At 34.7% G+C, this 14482-nt stretch overlaps 1 protein-coding gene across 1 annotated transcript; it reads left to right on the top strand.

Annotated features, from left to right (window-relative positions):
• Nucleotides 1–9801: 9801 nt before the first annotated feature.
• Nucleotides 9802–14249, top strand: LOC112796687 (uncharacterized). Its single transcript, XM_025839263.3, has 7 exons — nt 9802–10396; nt 10823–10915; nt 11033–11228; nt 11981–12159; nt 12339–12580; nt 12900–13066; nt 13600–14249. Exons 1-7 carry the CDS (start codon nt 9939–9941, stop codon nt 13765–13767), a joined length of 1503 nt encoding a protein of 500 aa, XP_025695048.1. The 5' UTR covers nt 9802–9938; the 3' UTR covers nt 13768–14249.
• Nucleotides 14250–14482: the final 233 nt, after the last annotated feature.

The raw sequence follows: 14482 nt of genomic DNA, 5'->3' as shown, positions 1-14482 counted from the left end.
ATTCTAAAAAGTGAAAGCATCGTTAATCCTTATTAATTCTTGCTAAAACTTGTTAATCTTTGTTAAATTTTGTGTTAAAAAGTGAAAACATTGTGTTGATCTTGTTAAAATTAGATTGAAAATTTTGTTAATCTTTACTGAGGCAAATTAATTTTTGTGTTGACTTTGTTAATCTTAATTAAAAACTTTGTTATTCCAATGTGAATTTTATATCTACAGCATTACATATACAAAGTTGATCTTCTATTTCAGCGATTTGTTTAACTTCATTTTAGCTTTGGAGGAACTTTTTAATCTTTTTATGTTTGTTTGTCGAGTTAATACTCAAATTGGCCCCTGAAATTTGACCCCCACTCAATTTATCCCTTTTGGTTTCAATTGACTCAATTGTACCCTGAAATTTTGACCCGTTCCTCAAATTGGCCCTTCTGGCGTTTTCCGTCACCGGAAAGCTGAGCTGTCAATTTTCGTTGACACCTGGCACCCTTGCAGTTAGATGACATGGCAAAATATTTGAAGGCATCAATTTAACCCCTAAAAATTTTAAATAAAACCTAGAAGTCCCAATTTCCCCAAATCGCAAGAGTGTCTCGAAGAGTTGAGAAGAATGTTGGGAAGCAGCAGCCAAGGCTCAGGTAGCTCTAGTAGAGCTCGTTCGCATGGTGGGTGGGTGAAGAATGCACACCGTGACAGAGGTGACAGAGGTGACAGAGGTGGAAAGGTTCCGCATTGGTGCGGTTGTGGGTTGCGTCCTATTCTTCGATGGTCTGGGACAGATTCCAATCCAGAAAGACCATTTTTTGGATGTTCTAACTATAATGTAAGTTGGTTAAATTGTTGCAAGCTGATTGTGTGTCTTATTTCTCAAATGCTTGTTGGTTTTGTAGTTGTTCTTCCTCTCAATTTTTTTTTCTTTTGGATTTTTGGTGTTGTAGACTACTGGTAAGAGATGGTGTGGCTTTTTTAAATGGGTAGATATTGAAGAAGAAGAACCCATAGTTGGCAGAAATGAAAGTTCAGTTAGTGAAGACCATTGGAAAATATCTCTGGGATGGAAAATTAGTGCAGTTGAAGCTGAAATTAAATATTAAAAATGTGGAATATTATATTGTCTGTGTTTGTTATTATTTTTGGAATTGTGATTGTAGCTTATGGATTAGGTGGGATGAAATATATGTAACTATGATGTCAGTTATGTGAATGAAGCATTGTTATGTATTTAATGACAAAATAGAAATGGAATTTTATGTTCTCTTGGTAATGATATATCTTGTAAAAATTCTTTAAAAGTGAGATTATACAAAAGATGAGGTATAACTTATGACCAAATAAGTATCAGAAGAGCATAGTTTGTTCAAATTGGTAAAGCTGTTTTGAGTCTGTATATGAAGACAAATCAAGAGCTGGCTCTGATAATGATATATGTAGTATGCACTTCCATTAGTTACAAAAGAAAATCTAATAGAACTTTTTGTGGTTCTTGCACTTGACAGAGGATCCAGAAATAAGTAATTCATTAAGTAATTCAAAGTCATTAATCATTGTCAATATCACAGCATTAGCAATAGCAGTATCTGTATCATACTTCAAATACCCTAAATAACATAGTTTCAAATATCCTAAACCAAAACAGATTACTCTACATAACATAGTAACAAAATATCAAATGAGCATAGTTTGATCAAATGCTCTTTACAAAATATGTTCTACACAACTTCCAGTCAACATTGCAAATCGTTTTCTATTTTGTTGTTGGTGGTTTGAAGCCCGGAGTGGGGACGAATGTCATAAACTCTGCCAAGCGTGCAGCTGTCCCAGAAGTTGCTCCTTGCATTGGGTCCACATTGAAAATTTTTTTCCTCTTCGATTGCAGCTTGTCAGGCTTTGTGACCTGTTGTGGAGGTGGAGGTGGGTCTGATGGAGGGACCTGTTAAAATTGTTAACAGAATTAGTGACCAATACAGCCCAATAAAAATCAGTCAATATATTATTAAAATAGTATCAATCAATTGGATCTACCCAACATTTACTCATGTATTATAAACCAATACAAACCAGTTAACAGTTAATCAAATATTAGAAACCAATCACTACCTGTTCCTGATTTTCTGGCTGTGAGTAAGTGGGTTAGGTGAGATCAATCTCTGAAGCATTTGTATCATCAACACCTTCCCCTGGTGCTAATGGAGCATTTTCATTAATCTCAGCAGGTTGAGTGTTACTAGTAGCAGCATTTGCTGGATCTCTAGTCTCTCCAGCCTTAGAACCTTTTTCTTTTGCAACTACAGCCGCTGCTGCACTAACAAGGGCACTAGCAAGGTCATCAGCTTTCCTATGAGAGCAACTTCTCTTTGTATGCCCTCTCGTACCACAGTAAGTACATGTGAATTCTTTGTATTTCCTCTTCAACTTGGTTTCAGTTTTTGACTTCTTAACACTAGATGGCTCTTCATCAGCATCCTTCCGTCTTTTTTGGATTATCGGCCCTGGCTTTCACTTCATTTTAGCTGCATGAGGCCTATTTTGTTCACTTCTCTCCCAAAGATCTTGTCCTGGTATTGGATTGAGACAGTGCTTGTAAGTATCTCTATAGGCTTCCATGGTCAGCCAATGATGACAAAAATTCTCAGAATTTCGATTTATCTTGGAGATGGCTGCACATGCATGGACACATGGCATGCCTACGAAGACAGATGTGGTGAACCATTATCCAACAATCTATTTAAATAGAGACCAATCACCAGAGACAAATAAAATAGTAAAACAAATAACAACACTTAAATGAATACAAAGCAGTCACTATCTAATCTAAACTATGTTTAATAAAATGATACAAACATATAGAAATAAGAAATTATTGTAGACCTTAGTACCTATTATTTGCCAAAATCTACAGGTGCATATGCTCTTTCCCAAGTCAACAGCCATGTTGGTAGGCCAACCGTGGATCTCAAATCTTTGATACTCTTCATCTCCACTCCAAATCGGTGTCCATTTTTGAGATTCTTTTCGGATTTTCTGCAATCTACTATGTTGGATTGGTGGGAGCTTACCAACATGGTGGGATAACTTAACCTTGTTTTTTGCAATGGACCGCATCGCAAACATCCGAACCTCCTCTAACAAGGTGATTATTGGCTTAGCTCTGTATTCTTTGATCCTCGAGTTAAAAACCTCGCAGGCATTGTTACATATATTATCAATTTTTTGATCGTGTCGGAAATATGCCCTAGTCCATGCTTCTCTAGGCCACTTATCCAAATATGCCCAAGCTCCCTCATTGAGTCTCTTTAACCTATCCATCTTCTGATCAAAACCATGGCGAGTTGTTTCCCTAGCACAGTCCCATAATAGTCCTCTGTACTCCTGCTCTTTCCACTGTTTATTAAAATTCTTCCAGAGATGCCAGACACAGAATCGATGGTGTACATTGGGCATGAGCTCCTTTACTGCTGAAGCCAAACCTTGAAAAAGTAACACATGAAATTTCCATTATCGTGCCTCAAACAGACCCCCCAAATATATTAAGTGACATCAAACAGACCCTCGCAACGAATACATTTACTAATCACAGTCCTCACAGCAAGTACGAACTGATTATAAAAATACATTTACTAATCACAGTCCTCACAGCAAGTATGAACTGATTATACATATAAATTTACTAATCACAGTCCTCGTAGCAAGTATGAATTGATTGTAGAAATACATTTACTAATCACAGTCCTCGCAGCAAGTAGGAATTGATTATACAAATATATTTACTAATCATAGTCCTCACAGCAAGGGTGAATTGATTTGACAAATAAATTTTTTTTATCATAATCCTCACAGCAATTTGAATTGATTATATAAATAAATCTTTTTAATCACAGTCGTGACAACATATATGAATTGATTATACAAATACATTAACTCATTTACCTTTTGCATGTCTGACATAAAAGCCTATTTGTTAGCCATGTAGTCACCCAAGTCATCAAGCAGCAGGTCCAAAAACCACCTCCAATTCTCTTTATTCTCAACATCAACGATTGCCCACGCAATTGGATATATATGGTTGTTGGCGTCCTGAGCCACTGCTGAGAGTATTTGTCCACCGAACCGAGTCTTCAGGAAGGCTCCGTCGAGTCCGATCAGTGGGCGGCAGCCAGCCTTAAAACCCTTCTTACATCCATTTAGGCATACATACATTTTTTCAAATATAGGATCATCCCCTTGAAGATATGTACCAATCTTTACTGTTGAACCAGGATTACTCGTCAGTAGAGTTTCTGCATAATCTCTAACCAAACCGTACTGGGCAGCTGCATCACCGTAAACAATATTTCTTGCATCCCTTAAAGCTCTGGTTAGTGATGATTTGTTTAGATCCAGGTCACACCTTCTCCTAAAATATGCTTTAGCTTCACTGTGCTTTAAGCTCGGATACCTCCTCAATTTTTTTACCAACTTGCCAGCAAGCCATCTCCTGTTGGCTACCCTGTTTTTGCTCATCCTAGGACATATGTGTTCATTTTTAAATGTTTTTAATTGCCAGCATGTCTCCTCAGAATCCCTGGATGCGTAAGCAACCCATGGACATCTAACCATATCCTCATCTTCTCCAGTTGTCCACTTGCAAATAACTCTGACTCTGTAGCTCTCATTCCTTCTAAATTTAATCTCCCTACCCTCTTGAATGGTGAATTCTCTCACAGCATCCATAAACTCATTCTTGTTACTGAACTTCATTCCAACTTGTAGCTTTAGTTCACCAAATCGGCCACCCTCGGAGAAGATTGGGTGCACATCATCAGCATCATCGTCATCACTCCACTCCTCATCTGAGTTTGGGGGGGTTTTCAATTCTTCAGACTTCCAAGAATCATTTCCATCAGAATCATCGTGAATTGGATCATATGCATCATAAAATTCTTGATTGTTTTCTCTGTTGCCCAGCACTTGTGCCCAATATACTTCTTCATCGGAATTCTCCACAACCAAACCGTCATCTTCTTCTACTATTCTCCTTGCCCTTCTTCCAGGCAGCACCTGGAGCATGCTTCAACTTAAATTCCCTCAACCTAGCTGCCGAAAGACCACCTTCAATATCTAATTCAGTAGAACTGTCTTGTGGTCCAGGCTTGTATAGGCTGTCTTCTGCAGATTCGTACGAGTCATGTGAATCACTGTCACTGTCATTGTTATCATTGAGGCTTATATAGGTTTTCTTGCTGCCAGTATCTTGTTTTCGTCCCACTACTCTTCCTTTTAGTCTAGTAGAGGATCTAGTTGCAGTATGAATTGATTTGGGTGAAGTGGCTTTAGATTTGCGGGCTGATTTGGGTGTTGGATTGGGCTTGGATGCTGATTTGGGTGTTGGTTTGGGTATGGGCTTAGGTGTCTCCTTAGGTGTAGGTTTGGGCTTAGGTGTAGGCTTAGTTTTCTCCATATGTGCTGGCTTGGGCTTAGGTGTGGGTTTAGGTGCGGGTTTTGGTTGGGGTTTCTCCTTCACCAGGGGGATGGAAGCAGATGCTGGTAGGGACTTGGATGCCTCTTTGGAAGGGCCTTCACTTGTGCTGTTGATGGATGATTTGATATGGGATGGAATAGTTGGTGTATCATTCTTTGGGCTAGGTGTGGTCTCCTTAACAACGTTTTCTGCACCAGTGCCATTGGGTGTTAGCTCCATCAATTCAGGTGCTTCTTCCTCTACCAGGGGTTGGGAAGCTCCATGCTCATAGTATATGTGCACTGTTCCCCCATTGTTCTTTGCATAGAAGCACATCTCTATTAACTCTTTGTCATGACTTAGTACTCGCAGTCCACTCTTCATAGGTCTACCAGGAACAAGCCACCAACACTCAACCATGTTATCATAACCTAGGATCTTGTAGTAGTCTCTTAGTGAAAATATATCTAATACGTCCTCATCCAGCCCAGTCAACTCATCAGTGTGATCATTGTCATAAACCAAACTGCCATTTGGTTTGGTGACAAAACTGCCTCCATGATGATACACAATCGTTATACCTTCATCCATCTATAAATAAGATTCAGGAGACACAATGGTTAAAAACAACACTAAATTCAATAAATTGAAAATAATAAAAAAAGATTACAGACAATTCAGTTGGGGCTTAGTTCTAATATATTAAACAACTTAATCAATTAAAAGTGTTTTGGCTACCATTATAAAATATGAATATTTTATTAAAGACAGATATTTGGTTTAATTTCAATTTGTCTCGTACAATACTTAATCATTAAACATGAAAGAATAAAACAAGTAAAATCAACAATATTTAGATACAATTACAACTTTGCTGTTCAAAATGCATTAAACCCCGAACTTAGCCAAGTAATCACACGCGTTAAGAATTCCCATTACACATCATAGGCTCATCATTGAAACTATCTCATCTCCATTGTAATGGAGCAGTTACAAAACCAGGCACACCATAAAATTCATCCATAATTTGAAAAAAACTAAAGTTCTGCACTTTCACTTTAATTTAGAGTTAAAAAACAATCCAAGGAATAAAAAAAGAAATCAAATGAAATGGCAAAATTAAAATAAGAACATTGAATACAACAATTATACAAACCCACACAACAATAATCAGAACATTTCAATCCACAAAATTCAAGGTAAAACTAAAATAATAACAACACAACAAGAATAATATAGAGCTATTTTACAAGGTTCATTGGAAGAATCGGTCAAACACCAGGTACCAAAAGAATTACTCATCCTAGTCAAAACAAAACTATGTACAAAGTACTAAAATCAAAATTCTCACAAAAAAATGAATGGCCAAAATGAATAGGGACTAAGAGACCAGAGATCTTTAACCATAATAATAATAATAATAATAATAATAATAATAATAATAATAATAATAATAATAATAATAAACAGAGAAATTTTTAACAAAATATACTATTTTCATCTGTGTTTTAATTATTGTTAAAACCAATGAACATTATTTTCAATCTTTAAGTAGAAAAGCAAATAAGAGAAACTCATTGTCCTATCTAAAAAAAATGACAAGAAAATAAAAGGGCAAATATTTTTCACAACTGATTGCCAAAATAGAACAAAATAATTAAAATATTCACACAATGTATTACATAACTAACAGTCACAAGTGTCTGAAATACCTAAACATGAAGGATTATGCTTTTTACAAGGATAATTAATGGCAGAGTAATTCAGATACCAGAAGCAAAAAAAATCCATTTCATTTCCCATTTAACAGCTTAAGAGAAGGGTTCTTGATAAATAAAATAGACTACACTTTAATCATTAAGTCATTCATTCCCTCAAAGATTCCAACTAGTAATCACATCTTCAAAGTTCATGTATTAAAATAGGATTTTTTTTTTATCAAAATTATATTCTTGTTATGATCATTACATAATGCAGTACTCCCTTTCCACTATATCAGTACTCTTGTAAATAATAGTTCAAGAAAGAACAAGAAAACACATGAAAGCAAACTTGTCGTGTGTTCATTAGTAGTGGGATATGAAGGAGTAAAATTATTATTTTAAAGGAAGGGTTCTTGATAAATAAAATAGACTCCACTTTAATCAGTAAGTCATTCCTTCCCTCAAAGATTCCAACTAGTAATCACACCTTTAAAGTTCATGTTTAAAAATAGGATTTTTTAATCAAAATTATATTCTTGTTATGATCATTACATAATGCAGTACTCTCTTTATACTATATCAGTACTCTTGTAAACAATAGTACAAGAAGAAACAAGGAAACACATGAAAGCAAACTTGTCAGGTGTGTTCATTAGTAGTGGGATATGAAGGAGTAAATTTGTTATTTTAAAATAGAATATGAAGAATCAAAGACTGCTCAAACGGACAAAGAACTGAACGATTCAGTTGATCACAGTCACACACATGCAAAAAAAATTAAACCCTAACAAACAAAAATTCTATTATCATCAACAACCATAATCAACCACATTCTCCCAAAGTTACACTGATGAAGTGGAATGAAAAAATTGAAAACAACCCACAACCAACATTTTGAGAAAAAACAGAGCATGAAAGTTGAGAGCAGCGTTTTTGTTACTAACCTGTTTTTCAAAAGATGACTCCCAGTTAATTAATCTTTACAATGGAGAGCGAACCAAGTAAGAAAATTTTCAAATCTCCAATACTGAGACATCTCTGAAGGGAAGGGAACGGATACGACGGGAAGAGAAGGAAGAGAAAGGGTCAATTGGGTTTCACTTCAAAAGTGGTTACTTTTTGGATTTCATTTAATCCCTTTTTTCATGTCAACGACGTCGTTCTAAGCATTTCGGCGCCAATAGTAAAACGGCGTCGTTTTGATACTGGTGTCATTTAAAATTGCCAGGTCAGCTCTCCGGTGACAGAAAACATAAGAAGGGCCAATTTGAGGTGCGGGTCAAAATTTCAGGGTACAATTTGAGTCAATTGAAACCAAAAGGGCTAAATTGAGTCGGGAGTCAATTTCAGGAGCCAATTTGAGTATTAACTCTTGTTTGTCTGTTCTTATTATTGAATTTTTAGCATTGATTTATCTAATCACTTGAATTTAGATAATATTTTAAAATTATATTAAATTATAATTATATTTTAATGTATTTATTTATATTTTATTTATTATTCTTATTATCAAATAATTATTTTAGTTGAACTACGATTAAATTAATTATATCGATAAATAAATAACTAAAACAGTGTGATAAACTGTCTAGTTTTTAGAACCTTTGTTAATACTTAGTGTGTGTTTGGATTACAGTTTGTAAAACGAGAATTTGCATAAAATTGATTTTATAAACTTGATTTTGATCCAAAGTAAGTTTGTGTTAAAGTGATTTATGTTTGGTAATTTTTGTATCAAAATGGATTATAGTAAAATAAATGTTGTTTGATTTATACCATTCAAAATCACTTTTAGATAAAAATTACTAAAATAGACATCAACTTAAAATTTTTTTATATTATCCTATTATTTTAATTTAGATATTTAAATACATTTTATTAGTTAATTTTATAATAAAATTAATATTTACTTACTAAAATAAAAATAACATATAAAAATAGATAAAATATATTTTTAAATAAAAATAAAAGATATATATATATATATATATATATATATATATATATATAAAAGAATATTTAATCAAATATGTTACATTTTCTAAGTATTAAATGTTACTTTAGTATTTTTTACATCATACTCTTATTCTAGTACTCTCAATAATCTTATTCTTAATATTAATTTGAAATCCAACATTTATGATTTTATTATTATCTATGATTAATTTTTTATTTAATTTATCTTTTTTAATGGAATCATAATCTATATTATAAAAAATTACACTAAAACATAGTATACAAGAATTACAATTATAAAAGAGAATACTAAAAATAATAAAAAAATTAAATATTTACTCTATAGTGATTGAAACAAATCTAAAAGTTCTTGGTAATCTTTTTATATAATATATTTTTAATATTTTTGGTACTCGTTTTTTAGTATGTTATAATTTTTTACTATTATTATTATTTACAGTTAATTTTTTGTTTAATTTACTTTACCTAATAGAATTAATAAATTATATTATAAAAAGATAATAACAAACATAATACACAAAATTCACGGTTATAAAAGTGTATAATATCAAATAAATAGTTACAAAAATAAAAATAATAAATAATAAAAAATAAAATTCATATAAATAAAAATAATAAAAATTTTATAAATAATACAATAATATATATAAATGATAAAGTTAGTAAAAAATAAAAATACTCGGACTTTCTCTTTTGATTGTTATTTTCACTCATTTTACTTTTACATAGAGCGAAAAGACAAAAATACCCCATCTCAGCACCAGCACCTTCTTCTTCTCCGATATTGCAGGTGTTTAACGAAGATCGTCCATCCTCTTTCAAAAATGGTGCTTAATCCTCCTCCTCACCAACACGAACAATTCATACTCAAATCAGCACTATACTCCAGACTCCTGGTCTTGTCACTAACCATCGCATGGCGCATTCTAGCATCCCCTTACGACAGCTCCGCACCGTTAAACCTTCCCTGCCTCACCGCCAACCACACGCACACTCACACTCTTCCCCAATCCCAAACCCTATTACTCCCCAAATTCGCTTTCGCACTCGAAAATGGCGTCGTTTGGGACTCCGTCTACTTCGTCCGCATCGCCCAGTGCGGCGGTTACGAGTACGAGCAGACCTACGCGTTCTTGCCGCTTCTCCCGATCTCCATTTCCTTCCTCTCTCGCTTTCTCTCTCCAATTTTTGCCCCCTTTGTTGGACACAGAGCAGTTCTTGCTTTCTCCGGTTACCTAATCTGCAACGTCGCTTTTGTATTCGCAGCTCTTTACTTGTACAGGTTAGTTGTATGCGAAGCTTGTGATTGTAGAAATCATATGCTGATTAGTGTGAATTCAAGGTTAATATCAACTGATTTATGAGTTCAACGAGTTTTGAACCTTTCGGATTTCAGTTTAGCTCATGATCAACGTTTGAGGTTACTTCTGAAACTGTGCAATGGGCAAAATTTTTAGGGAAAGAAAAAAGCAGACGAAAATTAAAAAAATAATATATTTTTTAAAGCAGGCAGAACCAAATTTTTCTTTTTTTTTCTTTTGTTTTTCTATAGAGTTTATTAGCACGCATAATCATATTTAAGATATTAGATGAATTTTCAAGTAGTGTGCAAGAGAATTGACTCTAATGGATTATAAAGCACAGCCAATGTTTTGTTGTGTGGGAAAAGGGATGATGCTTACTGTTGTTGTGGTTATAATTGTTGCAGGCTTTCCATGATTATCTTGAAGGACCCTGAAATTGCATTTCGGGCTACGATTTTGTTCTGCTTTAACCCAGCCTCAATTTTTTATTCATCAATGTAATGCCCACAACTCTCACTCTTACTCTGTGTTTATGTTTAGTACTGATTGATTCTTTCTAGGCCTTGATCCTAGTTAAGCAGAATTTATTTTTTGGTTTTGGTTTGTAATTGCAGATACTCAGAGAGTCTGTATGCCCTCCTTTCTTTCGCAGGGTTGTACTATTTCGTAAGGGGTGGGAATAATTTAGCCTCTCTCTTTTTCGCTCTCTCTGGCTGTGCAAGGTCTAATGGGGTGCTTAATGCTGGTTATCTCTGTTTTCAGACCATGCATCGGGCTTATAATGCTATGTTTCAGCAAAAGCGCACTGCTGTGAGTTCCTTCCGCTTCTTCTCTGTTTGAAAATCTATCATATCAGTGGCTATGTTGTTGCTTTTCCTTTGGGAGAGGGTTTTGGAAACTTATATTTCCCTTTGGTCATTCGTTCCAAAAGATTGTGTCCATTTTTAACTTAATTATGTAATGTACAGATATTGGCCAAGTCTTTTTCTTTTTGCTGACGGGTTGCTGTCTGAGGTGCTTGTAGAGTTGCAAAAGTGTGATATTTTATGGTGAAAGAGAAAATGAAGATAAATCAATGAACAAGGCTTCTAGCTATTAGTTGATGATATATAGTTACTTGGCAATTAAGATATATTAATTGATGATATGTGGTTAACTTAATTAATAAGGATTTGCAGATAATTCTGATATTCAAGACAAATGAGGGGAAATGGGTGGATCTGTGCTTAAAAGGGAAGAAAATAATTGAGAGTTCTTCACAGTTTGTTTTGTTTTGTTGTTTTGTCCCCCCCCCCCCCCCCCCCCCCACCCTCCTCTCCTCTCTCACGTCTAGACAGTAAATATACTGGATGAGAAATCAATTTCAGTTTTACTTAGTACGGGCCTTCAACATGTCTTACAGAAATACTTGTAGACTTAGTACCTAGTCATAAGTCATAACTCAGGTAGTTAATATTCTAGGATTGGTTCCAGTGTCTACTGTAAGAAAAAAATTTGTCCAGTGTAGTTACCTTTTATTCTTAACTGGAATTCTTGATTGATTCTTTTTGTCATGGTGACAGTTGGCATTGGGGACTGTTATTGCTGGAGCTTTACGTAGTGTGTTCGTTTTTGCTCCATTTGTAGCTTTCCAAGCTTATGGGTATTACAATATGTGTAAAGGACGGCTTCCTGATGAATTAAGGCCTTGGTGCAAGGCGAGGGTACCATTGCTTTATAATTACATACAAAGTCATTATTGGTAAGTTCACTCATTAAGTTAAAAGATTTTGCTAATTTAAATTACCAAAGTTATGCTATTGGCTGAATTATTATTCTCTAGAGTGTCTTTGCAGCCTGATATAATATTTTATCTCTGTAGTCCATAAGGATTTTTAAATAGTAGATGTTCCATTGAAGTTCTTAAGTTTTATTTTCCAGGGGTGTAGGTTTCTTGAAATATTTTCAGTTGAAGCAGTTGCCTAACTTTCTTCTTGCATCACCAATACTGTCTGTGGCACTTTGCTCTGTTGTCTATTATGCTAAATCAAGGCCTGAGAACTTCTTCTCACTGGGTTTTCGAACTTCTATTGAAGAGAAGAGCTCTGGAGTTGTGTTTTTGTCGGATGATTTCAGGTCCAAAAAAGCTGGCAATGTGGATAAATCTTCTGTTAAGGCAAAAGGTATATTCGTATAGATAACATTGCAAATGTTGCATACTTGGCAGTACATTGCTATGTGAGGAATGGTGCTAAGTAATTCACTGAATGGGTTTCACATTTAAATCCAATTTCACTGTTTCTATTTAGTGCTGCTATTTTTCTGATTCCTTTGCATATTTGGTGCAACCATTTGTGTTAATAATCTTTTCTTAATTCCTCAATCCATTTTTCTATACATTATATACATAAGTGCATAAAAATATTGCAAATTTGGATGTATAATCATAGATCAAATTTTACTGTCATTTCATCTATGACACCATCCATACTCTCATAACAGAAAATTCCAATCTTACTAAAAGAAAGAAGGTGACCGAAGGAGCTGTTGGTGAAGTTAACATGGTTGAGCCAGCAACTAGGCCAGGATACTTTTCTGCATGTGTACTCCCATTTGTATTGCACTTGGCATTCATGGCAGCCACAGTTTTCTTTGTCATGCATGTACAGGTTAGTGCCAACTGTGTTGTTGAACTCTGCTGCTGTTTATCATGTTGAGAGACCTGAATACGACAAACTGACCAGCGTCATACATGAGGCTTTGTTAATCATTGTGATTTGTGGAGACCTGAGCCTGACTATTGTTAAATATACGAATTGATTTTTTCCGCCAATAATTACAAAAAGCCAATGTTCAACCCCCAAAATAGCGGAGAGCAGAGACCGAAACAAATGATAATAATTGCAACAGAAAAATATCAAGAAACAGCCACATAGTGTAACTAAAATATCCAGCCATGCAAGTATGATGGTAGCAAGGAAAGTAGGTGAAAATGGAGGAACGATTGTGGCCAAAAAAGAAAACTTCATAGTATTTGGATGCAAGAAATCTATAGAAATATCTCTCTTTGTCATTCCTCCATATTTCTGTCTTATCACTTTTACTTTTGTCAAATCTTTTTGCTTCTTGGGAATATGGCTGAGGTCAAGTGTTGTAATTGTTACTAACGTGAAATTTTCTGGAACTGGACATATAATGACAGGTCGCGACCCGGTTCCTGTCATCAAGCCCACCTGTTTATTGGTTTTCTTCGTACATAATGGCACATCCTACCAAATACCGTAGATGGGGATATGTGATTTGGGCATACTCTGCTGCATATATTTTCCTTGGCAGTTTGCTGTTTTCAAACTTCTATCCTTTTACTTGATAGCTAGAAGTAGAAGATATATTCAGCTTTTCAATCTCATACAAGGCAGCACATAGGCATAGCTTGCAGATCCTGAATTTTGCACACTAATTACTGTGTTGCTTTCCCATGGCTGGGCTCGGCTGGTGGCTATTTGATGCGTTTGGAAGCAAATTACTCTGCCTTATATTTACTAATATTTGCTAACTCCCATTTATAATCCTATATGATACGTTTTCTTTTTTCTTTCTTATCCCCCCTTTACCTCAACTCAGGATTTAATTTTCCTGGTGATTAATCTTCACTAAGTCCAGCTTTGTTCTAATCTTCTGGTTATATGTTTCTTTCTATCTAGTTATGTTTTGAAGTGTATCATCCTTTCATTTCCAGTGAGTAGTTTTATGCCACAGATCATTTGTAACAGGTGAAATACATTTTGTTCTGCCATTGCTTTACGGCGGATTGGTTACGATTATTAGAGGGATACATTTTGAAAAGCAGAAGCATGACTTGAAGAAGCATATCAAATTGATGGTTTATTTATGTTTGACTACGAAAAGTACGAGATATAATCAATGATACAGCACCTTGGTATCCACCTCCCTTGCTGTAACTTCCGGATCCATTCCTCATAATAGCCTTTATGAATTGTTCAATACGCCGCATCCAAAGCTTTTTATTTATTTATTATGATAATTTATGGGTTTACACACCTCAATTCTAATATAGAATAAAA

The sequence above is a fragment of the Arachis hypogaea genome, chromosome 4 (assembly GCF_003086295.3).
Source record: "Arachis hypogaea cultivar Tifrunner chromosome 4, arahy.Tifrunner.gnm2.J5K5, whole genome shotgun sequence".
Taxonomy (NCBI): domain Eukaryota; kingdom Viridiplantae; phylum Streptophyta; class Magnoliopsida; order Fabales; family Fabaceae; genus Arachis; species Arachis hypogaea.
This window is presented reverse-complemented; position numbering and strand designations above follow the sequence as displayed.

Excerpts from the sequence above, each read along its gene's own strand:
- LOC112796687 (XM_025839263.3), top strand. The coding sequence starts at position 9,939 with ATGGTGCTTAATCCTCCTCCTCACCAACACGAACAATTCATACTCAAA. Across the intron at positions 10,916-11,032 it reads TCAATTTTTTATTCATCAAT|ATACTCAGAGAGTCTGTATG; the intron begins GTAATGCCCACA and ends TTGTAATTGCAG. Across the intron at positions 13,067-13,599 it reads TCTTTGTCATGCATGTACAG|GTCGCGACCCGGTTCCTGTC; the intron begins GTTAGTGCCAAC and ends ATATAATGACAG.